The 21766-nt window shown below is 38.1% G+C and overlaps 1 protein-coding gene across 10 annotated transcripts in view; it reads right to left on the bottom strand.

Moving 5' to 3' along the window:
- The window catches only part of ptprk (protein tyrosine phosphatase receptor type K), a 588682-nt gene that overhangs the window by 50354 nt on the left and 516562 nt on the right, over positions 1-21766 (bottom strand). For 4 of the 10 annotated variants that reach the window (XM_043683662.1, XM_043683684.1, XM_043683688.1 and 1 more), the window contains 6 exons: positions 20132-20316; positions 16578-16665; positions 15245-15321; positions 15058-15075; positions 12232-12268; positions 4697-4794 (listed from right to left, as the gene is read on the bottom strand). In XM_043683662.1, the coding sequence (XP_043539597.1) occupies positions 4697-4794; positions 12232-12268; positions 15058-15075; positions 15245-15321; positions 16578-16665; positions 20132-20316 (503 nt within the window). Of the gene's footprint in view, positions 1-4696; positions 4795-12231; positions 12269-15057; positions 15076-15244; positions 15322-16577; positions 16666-20131; positions 20317-21456; positions 21469-21766 lie in introns of all 10 variants that reach the window. The other 6 variants (XM_043683679.1, XM_043683689.1, XM_043683702.1 and 3 more) reach the window with 3 other exon arrangements.

Below are 21766 nucleotides of genomic sequence, written 5' to 3'. Positions count from 1 at the left end.
ACCGGCCTATGCCCTCGGATTCAGAGGGGGAGGGATGTAGTGACCGTAAACGAGGTCAGCCAAGTGGACCTCCTGAACACCAGATTATAGTCCAACAGATTTAATTGAAAGCACTAGCTTTCGGAGCACTGCTCCTTCATCAGGTGGTTGTTCACTATTGGAGAAACCTGACCTGATGCTAAAATGCTACAAAGGAGGAACTACAATACAAAAAAGAACCGGCCTATGCCCTCGGATTCAGAGGGGGAGGGATGTAGTGACCGTAAACGAGGTCAGCCAAGTGGACCTCCTGCTTAGATCTGTCAGCCAGGACTCCCACATTGGGGCTGTTAATGTGGTCTAATCATGGAGTCATGACTGCCAGATCTAAACAGGAGTGTAAACATCTTGTTCACTCTGAGAGCTGACTCTGAAGGAGCTGGATCAGTGTCAATAACTCTCCGTGTGCAAATAAAGAGTGACTTGGTGATGGGATCCCGACCTCTGAGAAGTTAAATACAGAACACCGAGGTACATTGGCTAGAAGAGTAGTTGAAGAGAAAATGAGGTCTGCAGATGCTGGAGATCAGAGATGGAAATGTGTTGCTGGAGAAGCGCAGCAGGTCAGGCAGCATCTAGGGAACAGGAGAATCGACGTTTCGGGAAGAGTAGTTCACAAGCTGGAAATTTTGCAGCGATTAACTCATTTTCCTTTTTCCTAAACATGGTTACAATCTACAAGGTGCAAGTCAGAAATACTTTCAAATTGTCTGGATTAATGCAACTCACAGAGTCATAGAGATATACAGCACAGAAACAGACCCTTCGAACCAACTTGTCTAATGTGGACCAGATATCCTAAATAAATCTAGTCCCATTTGCCAGCATTTGGTCCATATCCCTCTAGATCCTTCCTATTCATATACCCATCCAGATGCCTTTTAACTGTTGTAATTGTACCAGCCTCCACCACATCCTCTGGCAGCACCACCCTCTGCCTGAAAAAGTTGCCCCTTTGGTCCCTTTTAAATCTTTCCTCCCTCACCTTAAACCTATGCCCTATCGTTTTGGACTCCCCACCCCAGAGAAAAGCCCTTGTCTATTCAGCCTATCCGTGTCCCTTATGATTTTATAAATCTCTAAAAGGTCACCCTGAGCCTCCGATGCTCCAGGGAAATTAGCCCCAGTCTATTCAACCTTTCCCGATAGCTTAAACCCTCCAACCCTGCCAACACCCTTGTAAATGTTTTCTGAACATTTCAAGTTTCACATCATTCTTCCTAAAGGAGGGAGACCAGGATCGCACGCAATATTCCAAAAATGGCCTAACCAATATTCTGTAAAGCCGCAACATGACCTCTCAACTCCTGTACTCAATACTCTGACCAATAAAGGATAGCATACTAAACGCCTTCTTCACTATCCTATCTAACAGAGACTTCACTTTCAAGGAACTATGAGCCTGCACGCCAAGGTCTCTTTGTTCAGCAACACTCCTTAGGATCTTCATTAAGTGTATAAGTCCTGCATAGATTTACCTTTACAAAATACAGCACATCACATTTATCTGAATTAAACTCCATCTGCCACTCCTCGGCTCATTTGCCCACCTGATTAACATCCTGTTACTATCCTATCTAACCGAGACTTCACTTTCAAGGAACTATGAGCCTGCACGCCAAGGTCTCTTTGTTCAGCAACACTCCTTAGGATCTTCATTAAGTGTATAAGTCCTGCATTGATTTACCTTTACAAAATGCAGCACATCACATTTATCTGAATTAAACTCCATCTGCCACTCCTCGGCTCATTTGCCCACCTGATTAACATCCTGTTGTACTCTGAGGTAACCTTCATCACTGTCCACTACACCTCCAACTTACTAACCATATCTCCTATATTCACATCCAAATCATTCATATACATGATGAAAAGCAGTGGACCAGCACCGATCCTTATAGCACTGAACTGATCACAGGCCTCCAGTCTGAAAAGCAACCCTCCACCACACCTTCTAAGATCTACCTTTGTCCCAGTTCAGCTTCCGAATGGTTAGTTCTCCCGGTATTGTGTGAGATCTAACCTTGCTAACCAATCTCACATGGGGAATCTTGCTGAATGCCTTACTGAAGTCCACTTTGATCACATCCGCTGCTGTGCCTTCATCAATCCTCTTTGTTACTTCTTCAAAACCTCAATCAAGTTAGTGAGACATGATTTCCTACACACAAAGCCAAGTTGATATCCCTAATCTGTCCTTACTTTTCCGAATACATGTAAATCCTGCCGTCAGGATTCCCTCCAACAACTTGCCCACCACCGACGCCAGGCTCACTGGTCTATAGTTCCCTGATGCTTCCTTATCACCTTTTTAAAATAGTGGCATCATGTTAGGCAGCCTCCTGTCTTCTGGCACCTCACCTGCAACTATCCATGAAACAAATATCACAGCAAAGGGCCTTGCAATCACTTCCCGAGCTTCCCAGAGTTCAAGGGTACACCTGATCAGGTCCTGGGGATTTATCCACCTTTATATGTTTTAAGATGTCTAGAACCACCTCCTCTGTAATATGGACATTTTTCAAGAGGTTGTTATTTATTTTGCCATGCTGTCTACCTTCAATATCCTTCTCCACAGTAAACACTGATGCAAAATACTCATTTAGTATCTCCCCATCTCCTGCAGTTCCACACATAGGTGGCCTTGCTTCTCTCCTATCCTTAACATATTTGTATAATCCCTTTGGATTCTCCTTAACTCAATTTGCCAAAGCTCTCTCATGTCCCCATTCTACCTTCCTGATTTCCCTCACGTATACTCCTATTGCCTTTATACGCTTCTAGGGAATCACTTGATCTCTGCTGTCGATACCTGACATATATTTCCTTCTTTTTCTTGACCAAAAACTCAATTTCCCTAGTCATCCAGCATTCCTATACCTACCAGACTTTCCTTTCACCCTAACAGGAATATACTGTCTCTGGTTTCTTGTTATCTCCCTTCTGAAGGCTTCCCATTTTCCATCTGTCTCTTTACTTGCGAACATCTGCCCTCAATCAACTTTTGAAAGTTCTTGCCTAATACCGTTAAAATTGGACTTCCTCCAAATTTTAATTTCAATTTTTAGATCCAGTCTATACTTTTTTATCACTATTTAAAAACTAATAGAATTACGGTTACTGTCCCCAAAGTGCTCTTCCACCGACACCTCAGTCACTTGCCCTGCCTTATTTCCCAAGAGTAGGTCAAGTTTTGCACCTTCTCTAGTAGGTATATCTACATACTGAATCAGAAAATTTTCTTGTACACACTTAACAAATTTCTCTCCATCCAAGTCCTTAACACTATAATAGTCCCAGTGTATGTTTGGCAAGTTTAAACCCCCTACCATTACTACCTTATTATTCTTACAAATAACTGAGATCTCGTTACAAATTTGTTTCTTAATTTCCTGCTGACTCGTGGGGGGTCTATAGCACAATCCCAATAACTTCACCCAAGTAACTTCCTTGGACATATTTCAAGAATATCCTCCCTAGATACAGCTATAATGTTATTCCTAATCAGAAACGCCACTCTCACTCCTCTCTTTTCCCCCCTTTCAATCCTTCCTATAACATCAATACCCTGGAACATTAAATTGCCAGTCCTGTCCATTCCTGAGCCATGTCTCTGTAATTGCCATGAAATTCCAGGCCCATGTTCTTAACCATGCCCCGAGTTCATCTGCCTTCCCTATTGGGCGACTGCATTGAAATAAATGCAGTTTAATAATCAGTCCCACCTCACTCTCTACTTTGTTTTTGCCTGCTCTGTCTGTTTGACTTACTCCTTTTCCCAACTGTACACACTCAGACTAATCTGTATCCTCACTATCTCACTGGGTTTTCTCCCCCCACCCATCTTAGTAGTTTAAATCCTCCCAAGCAGCTGCAGCAAATCTCCCCAATGGAATATTAGCCCCTTTCAAATTCAGGTACAATCCGCCCTTCTTATACGTGTCACTTCTACCCCAGAAGACATTCCAATGATCCAAAGATATGAATCCTTCTCTCCTGTACCAGCTCCTCAACTACACATTCATCTGCTCTATCCTATTTCTACTCTCACTAGCTTGTGGCACTGGGAATAATCTAGATATTACTACTCTTGAGGACCTAATTTTTAAATTTGTCTAACTCCCTACAGTCTCTCCACAGAATTTCATCCTTTTCTCTAACTCCAATAATACTTCAGAAGCTCAACATCATGTAGCAAAATAAAGTTTTCTTCATCAGGACCCTTCTACTTCCAAAACGCAGGAGTGTTAAATACATGTAAAAGTTAAACTGCAGCAAATAGCAAGGGCGCCTTCGCATGTGCCATCTTTCTAATAATATCTAAGAACTAGAGAGACAGACACAAAGGAACACCACCACCTGCAAGTTCCTCTCCAAGCCAAAACCATTCTGAATTTGGAAATATATCACATTCCTTAATGGACATGGTCAAAGACCTGGACGTCCCTAATAGCAGTTGTTGTACGTACACTATATGGACTGCAGCAGTAAAAGAAATGGCTCGACATCCACTCAAAGATTAACTAGGGATGGGTAATAAAGACTGGACTGGTCAGTAATGCTGTCATCCCATCAACAAATTTTTAAAATTAGATTTTTCTTCATACTTTAAAATTCACACCAAAAACATTTGTTTTACTATTAAAAGCAGACTTACTCTTCCAACTTCCACCAGATTTGTGACCATGACGATACAAACCGATTGCTCTTGCCAAACCATTCTCCAGAAATCATAAACAGTTTCATGAACTGGTCCTAGGAGGTTATGATACCATAATGATTAAATAATGCCAAAAATGATTGATTATACATGACATTCATTCACATTTTACTAAAACATTAACGTTCTACTTCACTGTTATCCAAGTAAATTTTTTTGAATGCACAATTCTGATACAGACTTTCACCAGCAGGAGTATATACTAAAAAAGTCACAGAAATGCAAACAACGGGTGAAGCCTTATTTTAAGATGGTGCATCCAGAAAATCAGCACCATTGTTGAAACATAAGGAAATGAAATTTTGGAAATCACCAACTGAAACAGAAAATGCCAAGAATAAAGCTCTGAGGTTACCTGGAAAGGGAAAAGGCAGGTTATCCCCACATCATGATGGGAAACCAGATGATAAATGTAATGTAATACCCAACCGAATGGAACAATTGACAGAATTCAATACTCAATTGTATCAAAGAGGCAATTAATGGTTTCAATGGTCCTTGCATTGCTTTTGGGTGGTGATGATTATTGGTGGATAATGTTAAAAACTAACTGTGATCAGCATTCCTGACTTACAAGTCTATCTGCTATATCCTTTCCAAACTACCCTCATGTATTTTTTAAATTTTGCTAGTCTTCACACGCTCAATTCATTCCACTCTGGTACTTGAAATCTTTCTTTTATCTTGCAGAAGCTTATTAATTTGCTGTGATGAGCACTCCTCATCCTTGTTTAATACTATTCCTCTGTCTATTGCCATGGAATATAGAATCTTTAGAATTGACATTTAGCATTTGGTATCAACACACTACAAAATTCATTTCCCTTTATATATTTTAACGCCATGTCAACACATCTTATCATCATCAATTTCCTATGTCAAAACAACCTAGCATTACCATCATCAGAGTTTCACGTCAATGTTATTCATCTCGAAACGTTCTCTGAAGACACCACCAATGTTTGTAAGGGCCAAACTCTGTAACCATGTGGTGCGATACTATAAAAATATTGCATAAGCATCTTTACACTTCAGGAGAAACTACAATGGGCTTAATCTTCTATTTTGGATAAATGTCAATTTTGGTGTATTTTACAGAGGGTTTCAACTTTGCAAGCCCCAGCAAAGCTTCTCATTACATCATTTCAAACTTGCCTCATTAACTATCTACTCTGCCTCGCTGTCTTCTAATATTAGCCGGATTCTATCATTCATCAGCCCAGAACATTTCGCCACTACCAGGATATCCCGGAATAGACCTGCCTCCCTCGTACTAATTCCAATTTTAAAAGCTATTGTGCACCCAGATGACCACTGTCAGATTGAAGCTGGTCTGCAAGGTGACTAACATTTGCCTGAGACATGGCAGGGAAATTAGCACCTGCTTTGTGGACAGAGACCTGAGGTTGCTACCCAGGTCAGTGCGGTCTCAGCTCTGTCAAGAAATGCCCAGTGTAGAAGGAGGTCATTTACCTTCTCCACTTTACCAAAGAGCCACTGCAAGCACCTTTCACCAAGGCGCATACTTTACCACACTTACTACAACATGTAACATTCTTCCTCACTCATGCTCCTACACTTCAATAACCGACATCACCAATCCTGCACATGCCCTCTGTGCTGCCTACTCACTCACTCAGAACAACACGTTACTTTTTCCAATCTGCACCAGCATGAACAGTTGTGCCAACCACTTCCACCTTCTTCAATTTCCCCCGACACCCCTTTTGGTCATTTCAAGAGAAACAATGCACAATAGGCCAGAAAATTTCAAGACAAGCTGCCCCATCTTCTGCTTCATGCCTGATAAGGAGAAGATCCTGACCATCCTGTGAGCAGGTCAAAGCGAGCTAGCTCAAAGTCAATGAGAAAACAGGCCTATCGCTGCAAGCAAAATGTCCTTACAGCAGCATTGCCATGCATGTTGGAGGAGTGTTCCAAGGTGCAGAAACATCATCTAAGTGGATCAGGGAGATACCATGATGGATCGGAGAGGCTGGCAAGTATTTGGATGCTAATAGCCATGGATGAGGGATGCATCTGGCTGATGCCCTGCACCATGCCGTGAGGCATTTGTTGCCCGGTCTCCAAGATGGTGGCCTGGTGGTGCAAGTGTTGTTAGAGTTGCGAGGGACCAGCTCTGATTTTTATGTCAGGAATTGTTGATATCTAGTTTCCTGGTTGTGGAATGGTAGGTTAGGAAGCTGCATACTGATGAGGTAAGATTCAGTGTTGGTAGGTAGAATCCCCACAATGTGGAAGTGGGCCAAATGGCCCAAGTCCACACCGACCCTCAAAAAAGCACCTCACTTTTCCACCCTCTGTAAACCTGCATTTCCCATGGCTAACCCACCTAACCTGCACATCCCTGGACACTTAGCTTGGCCAATCCACCTAAGCTGCACATCTTTGTTCATGAAGATAGTAATGAGAATGTCATCTCAATGTCTGAGAAATGCAGTTAGTTGCTTCCAAATTTGAAAAAGGCCTTGTTGGACTTCCCATGCAATGTGCCCAGATTTCCCACCAAAGCCCACACAGTGCAGATCCCTACTCAATTCAGCCCAACGTGACTATATGACAACTTCACAAATACACGAGTACAACATATTCATACCCTGCTGACAACATTCTGGGACTGAACAGTTTTGAATTTGACCTCCTAACGAAAATAATATGCAAATCCTCCAAAACGTGTGAACTCAGAAACAAAGTGCAGCTGTTCTCTCACACAATTCTATGCAGCTCACCTCATTATGTATGCACAATGTCACCATGGTGTTGCTCTTGTGCTATTTCGTGCTCATCTGAAGTATTCACCACTGCTGGGGCTTGTTGGCAGGATATTTCTGCCTCAGTTTTGCATCAGACCACTGACAGCTAGGAATATTCCTTCACAGTTGTAATGTGTGAAGAATCCTCTCAGAGATAGCCAACAGTCAAGTTGACACCCAGCCTTGCTAACAGGGACGTGAAGGACCTTGTCTCATCATTCAAGTGCTGAGTGGAAAATCACACTTTTCCCCCCATGATATTGAGAATCTCATTTTTCTGATCTTGTTATATCTTCCATGATTGGTCACTGTCCATGTCAATCAGGGGCTGGGAAAATTCCACCTCTTGTATCTATTAATAAATCTTTGAAGTATTTTTAATGATGAAACTTGTTTCAACCAAATTCTACTTAAACATGGAATTTCTATTAATGTTTCTGTCCATTTCTAACATTTGTTGGAAACTATCAGAGACAGCATTTCAAACTGAAAACAGATTGAAGAATTATTGAAGTAATTTTACGAGTGCTCCATTCAGGTTGCTTTATCAATTATTATCACCTAGTGAAATCCCAAAATGGTCTTTCGATTGGCATTACTAATAAACCTGTCGAATTTGATGACAAACTGCTGGACTTGACTTTAGCTGACTCGATGTGATGCACTGAGTTACCATAGATCAAAAACTTATAATTGAAAGCATTAGAAAAGAAAGGTTCGCTTGGATGCAGTAGCATTTTTTTTCAAAAGTGACAAGTTTAAAAACCAACACAAAATTCACGTGGATCTTTTGAAGACAACATAAATTAAATCATATTCAGTAGCTTCTCTACACTGGGAATATACAATGGAAAGATGTGAAGGATATGAAATATAAAGATGGGTTTTGGCACACTAGATAGAAATAGGTTTTGGTTTTATTAGAAAATGTGCACTTAATGAATAGATTGCTCACATGAGCATAAACTAGACAGGTCAATATTTCACACTTTCAGAGATAATACCACACTTTGTCTCGTCAATTTAAATCCATTACAATCAGCTACTAGAAACAATCTTTGTTCCATAAAAAAAAAACACTCGAGGAGGTGACTGCAAGTTCATCTAAAAACCTGCTTTGGAAACTTGCCAGAAAGTAGTCTTCATTGATAAAACCAGTTAGAGCAATTGTTTGTGTTAAACCACTCAGAAATGTGGAGAACATCAACAGAACATTCTAAGAATATTAAACCTGGAAATTCTGCTGCTGCGATGTGCACAAAGTACATTAAAATTGTTATTGGACATGAACATATGAAATAGGAGCAGAAGTAGACCATTCAACCTCTAGAATCTGCATCACCATCCAATAAGCTCATGGCTGACATGATTTTGTTTCGAATTCTATATTTTAATTTCCTGACTGAGGATCCATTCACCTCTGTCTTAAAAATGTTCCGACACCTGGCTTCACTGCATTCTGAGGCCGAATCCCCAACCATCAGAGAAAAATAATTCTCGTCAATTTTGTCATCAGAGGGCGACACCAAATTTCAAAACATTGCCCTTGTTCTTGACTGCCCCACAAGCGGAAACATCCTTTCCACAACCACCTTGTCAAGAATATTCAGAATCTTATACATGTCAATTAATCACCCCTCACTCTTCTAATCTTCAGTGCAAACCAGCCCAGCCTGTCTTCGTAACCCTTCTTCATAAGATAGCGAACTTACTGCAGCTATTAATGTGATAAGCTTCCTCTGAACTTCCTCCAATACACTTACACCCTTCCTTTAATAAGGTGACCAAAACTGCACGTAGTATGAGATGCGGTCTCAATAATGTCCTGTAAAACTGAAGTGGAACATCCTTATTTTTATGTTCAGGTCCTTTTGCAATAAAAGATAGCTTTGCATTCGCCTTCTTGATTACGTGCTGGGCCTGCATACTCACAGAATGAGATTCATGCAGTAGAACACCTAAATCCCTCCGCAAACCATGGAACTCGACATTCATGCTCCATTTAAGCAATACTCTTTTTCTTCCTGCCAAACTTTTGCTCACTCATTCAACCTCTCTCTATTCATCCATGACAACCTCATTTATTTTTGATAACATATTATTCACATCTCAGGGTATTGTCTGAGACTTTAGGTAGCATGCCTTTACTCCCCTAAATCATGGATGTAAATCGTAAGAATTTCAGGCCGTAAGCAAGGCTCCACTCATCATATTCTGCCAATCAAGATAGAAATCCATTTACATATAGTGTGTTTTCCACTGGTCAGTCAATTTGCAATCTATGTTAACCTCCTACCCTTGACACCACAAATGTTTATTTCTGCAATAACCTTCTCAAGTGCCTTCTGGAAAGTCAACTACATTACGTCCACAGGCTTCCCTTTATCCACAGCACATATGATTAATTCAAAAATCTCTAATACATTGGTTAAGTAAGATTTCGTTTTGACAAAACTATCTGAATCTAGAGAAGCAAATTTTATTTAAACTTGCAAAGCAGGGCATGTGCAACAATCACTACTTTTGATTGCATGAATATGAAAGTAACTCATCCAAAATGCCAAGTCCTCCAATGCAGTTAAAAGATGAAAATGTCAGCGCCAGAGCAAATTACATTCATTACAATACAGAATGGGCTGCCTCTTGGGTTCTGACATTCCTCAAATTTTAAAGTTGCTGTACTTAATATATGACTGTTTATAATACCATAGATGATAAACTAAGGGCCATTCACACCTAGTTCCCAGAATAATGCCGAATATGCCATCCTTCCACTTTGCATCAGATATTCCATTAATCTTAAAATGAACAACCAATAACAGATCCTCTTCATCAAAAAGATAACTTACTTCCACTTCCAAAAGGTTGTCTTTTAATATCCAATTTCAGATCATCTTTGTCACTTCTAGAGTCAACAATTCAAAATCTCACCTCGTCAACTTACTATTATATATTCTCTGTAAGCTTTAGTTCATGCACACATTCTATCCTGAATCAAATGTGTTTCACATTTATTCCTGTCCTCACAGAATCATCCAAACTTAATGCCTCTCTTTTGAAATTCTTCAGCCTAATGTTTGAATCCCTTTGATGTTATTGCTCCCGCGAGTTTTCACATAAGAATGGAGCAGCTTGGACCCTCAAACCTGCTCAACATTCAATAAGATCACAACTGACCTGACTCTAGTCTTGCCAACACTTTCTTGCGTAGTCTATATAGCCTAAAACACTCTTATAGTGCAACAATGGGTCGAATACAGACATAAATATATTCAAGGAATCAGTTTCCATTGCTCCTGGGATAGAGAATTCCAAAGATTGATGATCTTCAGAGAAGAAATTCCTTCTCATTTCAGTCTTAAATAGAAGAGTGTTTCTTTTTAAACTGTCTTCTAGATCAGGTTCTCCACTTGGGGAAATATCCTTTCAGCATACACGCTGCCAGCATGTACCCTGCCTAGTCTTGTCAGAACTTTATGTTTCAATAACATCACTCATTATTATTCTAAACCTTTTTGAGGATTCTAAACCATTCATTAAAAGGTAAACTCTTCATCTCACGAACCAATCCTGTGAATCTTCTCTGAGCTGCCTCCAGTGCAATTTTGTTTTCTCAAATGAGGAAACCAAATCTGCACACAATACTCTAGGTGTGTTCCAACCTTACTAAGATTGGCATTATTCTAAACCTTTTTGAGGATAAACTGTACCAGATAAACCATTCATTAAAAGGTAAATTCTTCATCTCACGAACCAATCCAGTGAATCTTCTCTGAGCTGCCTCCAGTGCAATTTTGTTTTCTCAAATGAGGAAACCAAATCTGCACACAATACTCTAGGTGTGTTCCAACCTTACTAAGATTGGCAAGGTGGCTCAGTGGTTAGCCCTGCTACTCACCTCGCCAGGGACTCAGGTTCGATTCCAGTCTCGGGAGACTGTCTGCGTGGAGTTTGTAAGTTCTCCTTGTGTCTGTGTGGGTTTCCTCCGGTGCTCTGGTTTCCCCCCACAGTCCAAAGATGTGCAGCTTAGGTGAAATGGCCATGCTAAATTGCCCATAGTGTTTAGGGACGTATAGATTAGAGAAAAATGTAGAGTAATAAGGTACGGGAAAGGGTCTGGGTGAGTTACTCTTCAGAGTGTCGGTGTAGACTTGTTGGGCTGAATGGCCTGCTTCCACACTGTAGGGATTCTAATTAAAAATTCTGATTAAATTATCATCCTCTCCTCTGTCTCCTATATGTTCCTCTTTCCCAGATGCTATTCCCTGAAATTCGATCCCAAAATTTGCCTCTGAACCACTTTTCTCCCTGACTCCCCTGAATTTTCATCCTTTTGTTTTAGACTTTGGATACCCCTTGTTACTTTCCTTCTTTTGCTTGGAACCTTCCCCCTCCCCATCCTTCCAGATATTCCTTTCTAAATGTTGTTACAAATGTGAACGGGCTGCAGTTTCTATAAAACTACCACGGATTATGAGTGCACTGGAGTTTGTCATTACACATGTTTGTATTTCATCCAGGCCTCTATCCCTCATTTACAATTTGAAGTTTATAATTTCCAGGATTCGTGTATTAACTGCAGTTTCTAGAACAAACTTAGGGCTGCAACATTAGATCACAAGACTGTTCTCATTATTTCGTCATTAAATTCTAAATTGTACTTAAGTTACAATCTATTACTTCATGCAAGATTCTTACCTTGTGTGGCTATATAATGACTTGGTCTGTGATACCCCTACAAAGGAAAAAAGTATCATAAATTTACATCAGCAAGAAAGAGGATTGATCTGGTCTCTACGAGTCCTACTTAAAAAAATGTACAATATCAAAATCTGTCATTGACAATGATTTAATGAATTAACAGTAACTTCACTACCATGCCTAAAAGCACCAAAATGTTAAAGGTCAGTGTGTTGAAGTGAATTTCAGCAAGTTATAAAGACTGAAGCCAATTTAGGAATCAGAATTTAAACATTTGCTGTAATTGATCACAAACAGATTTGTATTGAAAGAATTATTTGGATTTGAAGCAGGATAAAACTGAACTGCAATGATAGTGTTGCAAAATAATAGTCAGGTTTACACTTGTATCTTTTTTTGCTCAACTTCTTATAATAGCGCAGGTTAACAGCAGTTCAGTGACCTTATACAGTATGGTACTTGTGAACATTTTTCTCGTAACACATATATGTATGGCTTATTATACACAACAGAAATGACTGATTAAACACAACAATGGTATGTTTATATTGAAACAGCATGTTTGTCATCATGTATAATGTGATTTATCAGAATTTAATCCCCTCATTAAAAAGGTGATTAAAATGCACAAATAAATCAAGTGAAGAAAGGAAGAAAATACTGTAATTAACATAAAATGAATCAAAGCACAAGAGATGTTTGCAAATAATAAAACTACAATAATCTTCAAAAAGGTGCACCTTCAGGATTGCCATGAAGTAGTTTGATTTTACAGCAAAAGGAGTGCTGTAATATTAATTTAGAGTCAGGCAGACGTAGCATTGAACGGTTGCTGGCAGGGTGAGACTTAACCACATTTTAAAAATTCTCTTGGATCCTGGAAACATTTTTTCAAATATATCCGACTTCAGCACAAATAGTTATGAGCAGACAAGCTCTTGTCTACATTCTTTAAGTATTTTGTTTGATTTTAACTCTATTGTATTCTGGTTAGGGATCTTAAAGCAGTCATCTCTGGCTGAAATCTATGCCACAGTCATGAATCTCAGAACTGTAGCTGTTAATTTTTGTTTGATACAGGGAATGGAAGTAATAGAAGAGCAAAAGAATATACTAAGAAAAATACTTTTCTGAAATTGCCTAAACATGAAATTTAAATGTAAGTTGAATGTGGGATCTGTTTTAGGGCATTAACAGCTGTAGATTTTTTTTGAACAATGGCATTCTTATTTTTAGAAGGGATAACGTTGAAACATCTAGTTAACGTGGTCATGATATCTTGCTTATTTTGATATTTCAAATTCGTTTCTATTTAGATTACTGCAGAGAATATCATGGTGACTCAAATTATTAACAACATCTGTGCTGAAAACAATCTACACAGTAAGTATTTCATTGACAAGTTGTACGTGTAAGCATAAATCATACCCACGTAGGAAAACTTTGAAAGTTTCATGGAAATCTATTAAAATGCTTTTGTAATTATTAAATTATGGGATACAGAAACAAAAAGGAGCCGCAATGAAAGTCGACAAGATAATGTTCACAGGAAACAAAAGGTCTTTCTTTACAAGCAGCGAGGAGGTATTAGAGAATGCAATTAAAATTGCACTTCGATTACATTCTTTTTTTTATAAATGGACTTAAATTTGGAATTCTATTGTTACTAAAAAATCTTGGTGCAAGTTTATTTAAGTGACAAAATGCAGTGTTAATTTAGATTAGATTCATATTTATGATCAGTGGCCAGTGGAAAAACTGTGGCACTGAAATGAGTTAACAGTATTAATTCTGTTTTAACCAGTTGTCCAGATAACAATTATGATTTCAAAATTAATATGTACATTAAAGTACAAGGGAGATGAAAAAATGTTCAGGAGTACATTGCAATATTTTGTATTGACGTAGTTTTTGTTTTTACATCCCTCTATATTCTTAGACCTTAAGATGGCACGGTACTGTTTCTTTTTTTAAAAAAAGAGGCAGAATGCTTTACTCAGTCGCCTATTTCTTAGATGTGTGTGTGTTTGGTCTTCAGGGCAATAATAAGTGTAGATATTTGAGAACTTGAGGTAGACTGAGAATCTGGGCATTTCAAGCCAATTATACACAAATTTACATTTACACAATGACCATGAAAGAAAACAACAGTTTCTAATATGTTCTATTTGTCAAATTAAGAAATTTGGTAAATTTTGAAATATCACAGATCCTAAAATTTTAGCCACCTTATACAGTTTTATAAACATACAGCTAGTAATTTCACCTCAAACATGAGCACTAAACAAAGTTCTAAAGAGATCAGATAACCATAAAATATATATAATGATGACTAACTGACATGCAGGAGTTCACCTGTTTGTTCTCTTCACAGTGTATGCTTTTAGGCAGCGTTTCTTTAGTGTCTTGCAGTTTAAACAACTTTCAACTTTAGCTCTTAGAATTTTAATAATCAAATAAAGCTGCTGCTTAAAGTGCAGCCACTAGTGAACAGTTATTTTGTTTATTTCCATGTAATGTACTTCAAAAGCTGATTTTCCCCATCATAAGCTAACTCACAATATAGACCAAATTGGTTTAAATCAGTAAGATTATTATGTATTTTACATGATGGTTTCTTCAAAATAGCAGACAATAATGTCATGGATAAATGCTATTACTACTCGAAATTACAGAAGATGTTTTAAAAATCAGAACGTATTTTATGAAGAGAATCAAATGGGTTTGCTCAGCTATGTACTGCTTACTTTAGTAACATGTTGATATATTAAATGAATTGGTATTAAAATGAAGACAATCTAGCTTTTTCAGTGTGATACTTACATCCCTGTACAGCCATATCTACAGCCCAAACCAAAGCCAGATGTGAAAGAAAAGCACAACAGTGTCAGTGAGTGCCAACAAATTTAATATACAAGGTGCAAATTTGCACCAGCAGCAATCTTTAGACAGAACACAGGAAAAAAAAATCAAATGTTAAGATATTGTAGAGCTGGGAAATATAACTTACGTCAATATAATTTGCATTAATGTAATCTGATGTTGAATCATCCTCCAGGGGCTGCAAAATGACTCTGGAGTGGTCATCTATGGGAAACAGAATAAACACACAATTTATTGTCATTTCAGTTATTAATACACAATACAAAATCATAAATTAATTTATTCAAAAACTGACAATATGTGAAAGTGATCTTGGTGAGGACATCAAATTTTCGAAATGCAGCTGGGTGCTCTAATTTTATTTTCAGAAACATGACAAAATGTAAAAACTGAACAGTATCTTCACAAAAAAAAAATTATATTTCATAGCAAGGATTGTTTCAACTAATAATTTTCCTTCCCTGCATGGATACAACAATACAGGACTCCTTGAAACTCTGGATTTTCAATATTATACATGCTACAAGAGCGCTACAAATTGCTGAACATCAGGAACTAGAGAAGATTTCACTGAAAATTTTGCTCCTTGGAGAATCTTATTATATGCTACAGTTCTGATTGATTATTAGTGAAAACTAGAAAGAGTAGTTCAAAAAGTAATTACAATTTTATATCAGTATTAATGCTAACATATAATTAAATTATGCAGTAAAAATACTTTGCTCATTTGGCTCATTGGTCACTTCTGCCAGATATTCATACATTCAACTATCACCCAAACAACTTCACAAAGAAATTGGCAAGGGGGAAGAATTTTAAATCTCTGACACACAGCAAATTTTATATCCTTGTTTAAGTACAGAAAGAATACGATATCATGCTCCAGGATTCAAAGGGAACTCAGGACAGTGGTAAGGCTCCAAATCAGAATCCCTGATCTGCTCCTCTCTCAATCACGAACACAGTTTTAAACTGGGAGCGTGAGATCACAAACTCTTCTCAAAATTTTTCAGTCTTTTCACAGTGTGAGTTAACCTCTGGCACCCATAACACAGAATTAATGAACAATTAATTACTGGTAAAACCAGAGGCAGTTAGCATGGCTTTATAATGGACAGCTCTATTTATACTGACCAATTATTTTTTAAGAGACGAACACATGTTACAGTGAACGGTGGACATCATAGACACAGATTCTCATGCATTGCTTGATAAGATGCTTCATAAAAAGATGTTGCAAAAATCAAGGCACTTGATAATAAAATAAGGGTAGTAAAATAAATAGAACATAGCTAGAAAAAAAACAAGCTTGACTTTGAAACATTCAAAAGATTGTTGAATGTTAGACATGTTGCCCTTCTATAGAATAACCTGACGAAATTTAGATGAAAAGTTACACTTCACGAATAAGACTGCAATAAAACAAAATGTTGGCCATAGCTGCTTATAGAACAACTCACAAGCTATAATATTTCCATAACGATTTTTAGTTCTGTTCTGGTCCTTCTTGGCAATGTCCCAGGAAGCAGACTGCCCCTCAAAGAAACTCTGCAAAAGAACAGGCATTTTTTGTTGAGCAATTATCTTTGTTTTTATTAAAGTCAACTGATCAAAATTTAATAAGTCCATCTTATTAATGTCTTATCGACTGAAATTCACTGTAATAGCTTCGTTATTTTAACCTAGTGAGAATAATCTGAAAGTTTACACATAATGAGCAGAGACAATTTGTTATATTTACACCCATCTACAAATATTTTGAATGAAAATAACATGGGGTGCCCTTTTTTGAATTCAAAAAGATATCTGGAAGTTCAGATTATCTTCTGTAACCTTCAGGGCTATGGATCAAGTAGTAGAAAGGAGCATTAGGCTGGATCACTCTCTTTCTGGATGCACAGATACAATGTGCTGAGTAGCCTTCTTTAATCTAAGGAGGCTTTTATGTCTCTAAATGCTCAAGATTTAAAGATCATACATTTTATGAAATATTACCAGACAATTTAAGAAAATAAATTATTTAAAAGTCATAGTTCAATTTTTTTTTCTGTGGAACTCAACTGCCATAAATATAATGGCCCACTGTATGGCCTCATCTCTATTTTTCTAGCTCACAATAAAATGCATACAGGAAGATGCACACAAACAAATTTCTACAGGAAACGTTGCCAGCAAAACCACAACTACTGGCTTAATGGTTAGAACTATCTGCATTGTTTTCAGTAACATAACCTTGAAGTTTGACTTGTTAAGATGACAAAAAGCTAACAATTAAGCAATAAATTCATAAAAAGAACATGAAAAACAATAGAGCAGAATTTATACTGATGCCTGGTGTTATAGCTAACGAATACATTGCTTTTCTAGGAAAAAATAAATGTCAATTGCTATATTTAAATCTACTCTCAGCATACTTCATTTCACTTCTCATGAATCCTAAACATCCTGGTGCAAAAGAGCATAATTACACAATATGTTTGCTAATTTGTTGTTGAATGAGTCATAAACCTAACACATTGTCTGAAGGGATAAGACAATAAGATATAAAAATGCAATCAGGCCACTCGGCCCATCACGTCTATCTTCCATTTGATTATGGTTGATATGATTCTCAGCCCAATTTTCCTGCCTTCTCCCCGTAACCCTTGATCCCCATACAAATCAAGAAGTTATTTACCTCTGTCTCACATTACACCCAGTGACCTGGCCTTCACAGCCTTCTGAAGCAATTAGTTTCACAGATTAAACATTCTCTGGAGGAAGAAACTCATTGCAGTTCAAAAGGTTCATACCTCCAACCTCAGAGTGTGTACTCGGGTCCTAGTCTCTCCTACTAGTGGAAACATTTTCTTCATGTCCACTCTACCCAGGCCTCTCAGTATACTGTAAGCTTAAATGAGAAACCAATGGGGCAAATTTCTCCCTTCACAGGACAGTCCAATATCCAATAAGAACCAAAGAAGACATTTACCATAATGGGTCAGGCTGACAGGATGGCCTAGTGTTTTCTGTAGCTTGATTGTGGAGCTTTGGCTGGTAATAAGTAGCTCATTGGTCTGTTGATTAGTGACCAATTATTGATGACAAAGGCCTCCTGTTTTCCAAAAGGGTAACAGACTCTCAGGTAGCTGAACAGCTTGGTGTGTGAATATATTTGCAGAGACCATTGGAACTCTGGAAGAGAGGGAGCTATGTAGTAAAAGATCGCCTCATGCCTGAATATAGTGAGTTAATACCTCCCCTTTGAGTTGTTATCAGCTATTACTTTTAATGAATTAATCAAAAAGCCTTCACAGGTTGGAAACAGTCACTCTGTGACTCTTGCAAACAAGTATCCATATATGGAGAAGCAAGATCCAAAAAACAGCATTCTGATCAGCACAAGAATCATCTCAGCAAATCTTGTGATCAGGGACCAATTTGTGGTCTATGCTCTGCCTGTAACACCCACTTGTTTTCCCTGTCTGTGTCAGTCTGCAGGGGTGTAGAGAGGGGCTTTTGCAAGGAGATTAGAACTTTCACTAGTAGCACATATTAGCAGTTCATAATTGTTTATCTGTATTTACTTGTAGTAAAGAGTTATTGTAAAGTATGGAATTGGATCATGCTTTGGAGTCATAGAGTTTTGGAGACGTACAGCACAGAAACAGACTTTTTGGTCCAACTTGTCCATGTTGACCAGATATCCTAAATTAATCTAGTCCCATTTGCCAGCATTTCGCCCATATTCCTCTAAATCCTTCCTATTCATATACCCATCCAGATGCTTTTTAAATGTTGTAATTGTACCAGCCTCCACCACTTCCTCTGGCAGCTCATTCCATACATTCACCACCCTCTGTGCGAAAATGTTTCCCCATAGGTCTCTTTTAAATCTTTCCCCTCTAACCTCAAACCCACACCCACTAGTTTTGGACTCCCCCATCCCAAAGAAAAACCTTTGTCTATTTACCCTATCCATATCCCCTCATGATTTTGTAAACTTCTATAAGGTAATCCTCAGCCCCCGATGCTCCAGAGAAAATAGCCACAGCCTATGCAGTCTCTCCCAACAGCTCAAACCCTCCAACCCTGACAACATCCTGACGAATCTTTTCTGAACCCTTTCAGTCCGTTAATTTGGGTCTAAAGGACATGTAAATTGGGGAATTTTACAAAGTATTTCATTTTTTGACAATTCTGGAAATAGCAGGACTTGATTTCCAGTATTCATCTGCAGTCAGGAGCAACAGTAAAAGCCTGACAAGATGGTGGTCAACCTCATGCCACCAGAGCATCTGATATTGTTAAGCCGCTTATACTCCCCTCCTAATTACACTCCATCTCCTTAAATATTCACAGCTTATGGACACAGAGGGAGGGTGAGGAATCACAGAAATGTTTCTTCAGGATACAAATCCCAATTTGGCTCGGATCTTACTTGTGATTTGACTGATATGCGGACCAGACTTGAAGGACTGAACACTCATGTCTCTATTTTTAATGTTTGCTTCTCAGTACGTGGAGGTAGGTGTTAATAAAGTAAACTAGTCGAATCTGATGAAATCCATAGGTCTGAGCTATCGGAATAAAGTTGCCCAAAGATCCAAACCACTGGGAATCTAGTTCACCTTCAGGAAAACTGAAAACTAAAACCTGAAAAGACATATCTTATATGGACCACAACAAGCGATTGTTGCATGTCAGCTTTTTTGTTCGGAAGAAGCAAGTTACAGGCAATGTAGTTCAACTTCCAGAATATTAAGGTCTTCAGATCACTTACAAGTTTAATTAACTCCACGGAACTTGAAAAGATATCAAGCCAAACCCCAAATCATTAACAGATGTTTCAGTATTGTGAAATTAAAATTGGATAATTTAGTTTTCAATGTGAATAAATAGTAATTTTGGAGTTAGGTATCGTTACATACTGGGTTCTGACCTTGCTAGTGCCTGTTTCATAAGAGAATCTCAGTTTCAAGTTGCACATCATCTCACAATGCAGACATTTATGATTATTTTCTAATTCTCTTACCTCATATTCCTCTTTGAAACCATAGCCCTCTGATGTTTTCATCAAGTTAATATGCTGTAGCAAGTCTGCAACACGAATAGCTGGATGGAGCTGGCCAGTTTGGTATGGAGACTCTGTGGGTTCACAGTGATAACGGGGAACATCTAATAACCTGCTCGATTCCGCTGAGACAGTGTGGTTTTCATCTGTGGAAACAAGGATAATTTTTAAATACACAACTTCTCTATATACAAGATCCAATACTCAAGATGTATTGTGCAATTTGAAACATGCCCATTTGTTGTATGACACAAAGGAAAACACCTTTCTGAAATACAAGTTAGTTTCAGATGGAAACATTTTAAGTCTTAATTCACTTGACTCCTTCATGTGCAAAATTTGACAGTTGTAACGTTGTAAGTCAATTAATCCAGAACCCAACTTCCTAACCTTATTTTATAATGTAAAGTTCTGAAGGAATTAACTTGCATGTCACATTCAGCTCCACCCAATTTGCTAATGTCACACATAGTCTGTGGCAGAGATAAACTCTACACTCACCTTTGTCGGGAGCAGATGTATTCTGTAAAGCTCCCAAGAATCGTAGTAATTGTACCTGACTAGAAATATCATTGTTATGTATTGCTACCATGTAATAAACCATCTTGCTAACTAAAAACAGTGTCTCTTCTGTGAAGACTCTGCTGTAATACATCCTCTACAACTGGTCATTAGATCGGCTCGAGACAACGGATTGGTGACAGCTAACAAGCTCAAACAACCTTACTCAGAACCATATATTTGCATAGGTGTTGATACCATGAGGAGGCAATCAGGTGATACCATAGACTCTTGGCTGGAAGAGGTCAATGCCCAGATGAACAAAATGCCTCAATGAGTTCTATTATATTGGCTTTACAATGAGTTCTATTATATTGACATATTAACATTTTTCAACATACTAGAAGTTAGAATTCATGTACTCTTGGCAAATGAACAAGGGTTGAATATGAAAATGTGTATTTTCACTATTGGCATGTTTCATTCAATTCATTTCTATTTCTGTTAAAAGAAATTGTGGTTCAACGTAATCATTAAACACAAAAATTATATAACATTTCCAACAAACTAATGCTGTGAATTCAAGATTCTCTTTCCTAATATGTCTATCTGAATATCGACCAAAATGATTATTCCAAACAGTTTTCTTCAGATACTGTGCTTGCACATGCCATCCATGGGTTGACAATCCCACCTTTGAAAACAGAACTCATTGACAAACATACATTTGCCTATATCACAGTATATATCCTGCGTAAACTATAACTGCAAAACAAAACACTCACCAGCAATGGGTACTTTGTGGAATTGAGCAGCAAGGAGAAAATACACGATTAACATTTAAATACATATATTTTGAAAAAGCTTAAATGCATCAAAATATACAGATTGAAATTAACACGTAATTCTAACATGCACCATACTTGTTGCTTGACATGTTTAAAACATTTTCATGTCCCAAAACCCCAAATTTATTCCAAACCTGATCGAGATTTGTTTGGTTCAGCAGTTAGTTTCTGAAAGGACAAATGCCAAGTCACAAGTAAAATAAACTATCTCCAGAATCACATTATATTATTAGAACTGCTTTCCTCT

Source organism: Chiloscyllium plagiosum, chromosome 3, assembly GCF_004010195.1.
Source record: "Chiloscyllium plagiosum isolate BGI_BamShark_2017 chromosome 3, ASM401019v2, whole genome shotgun sequence".
Classification (NCBI taxonomy): Eukaryota; Metazoa; Chordata; class Chondrichthyes; order Orectolobiformes; family Hemiscylliidae; genus Chiloscyllium; species Chiloscyllium plagiosum.
The sequence above is the reverse complement of the archived record's forward strand: the minus strand, read 5'-3'. Positions and strand labels throughout refer to the sequence as shown.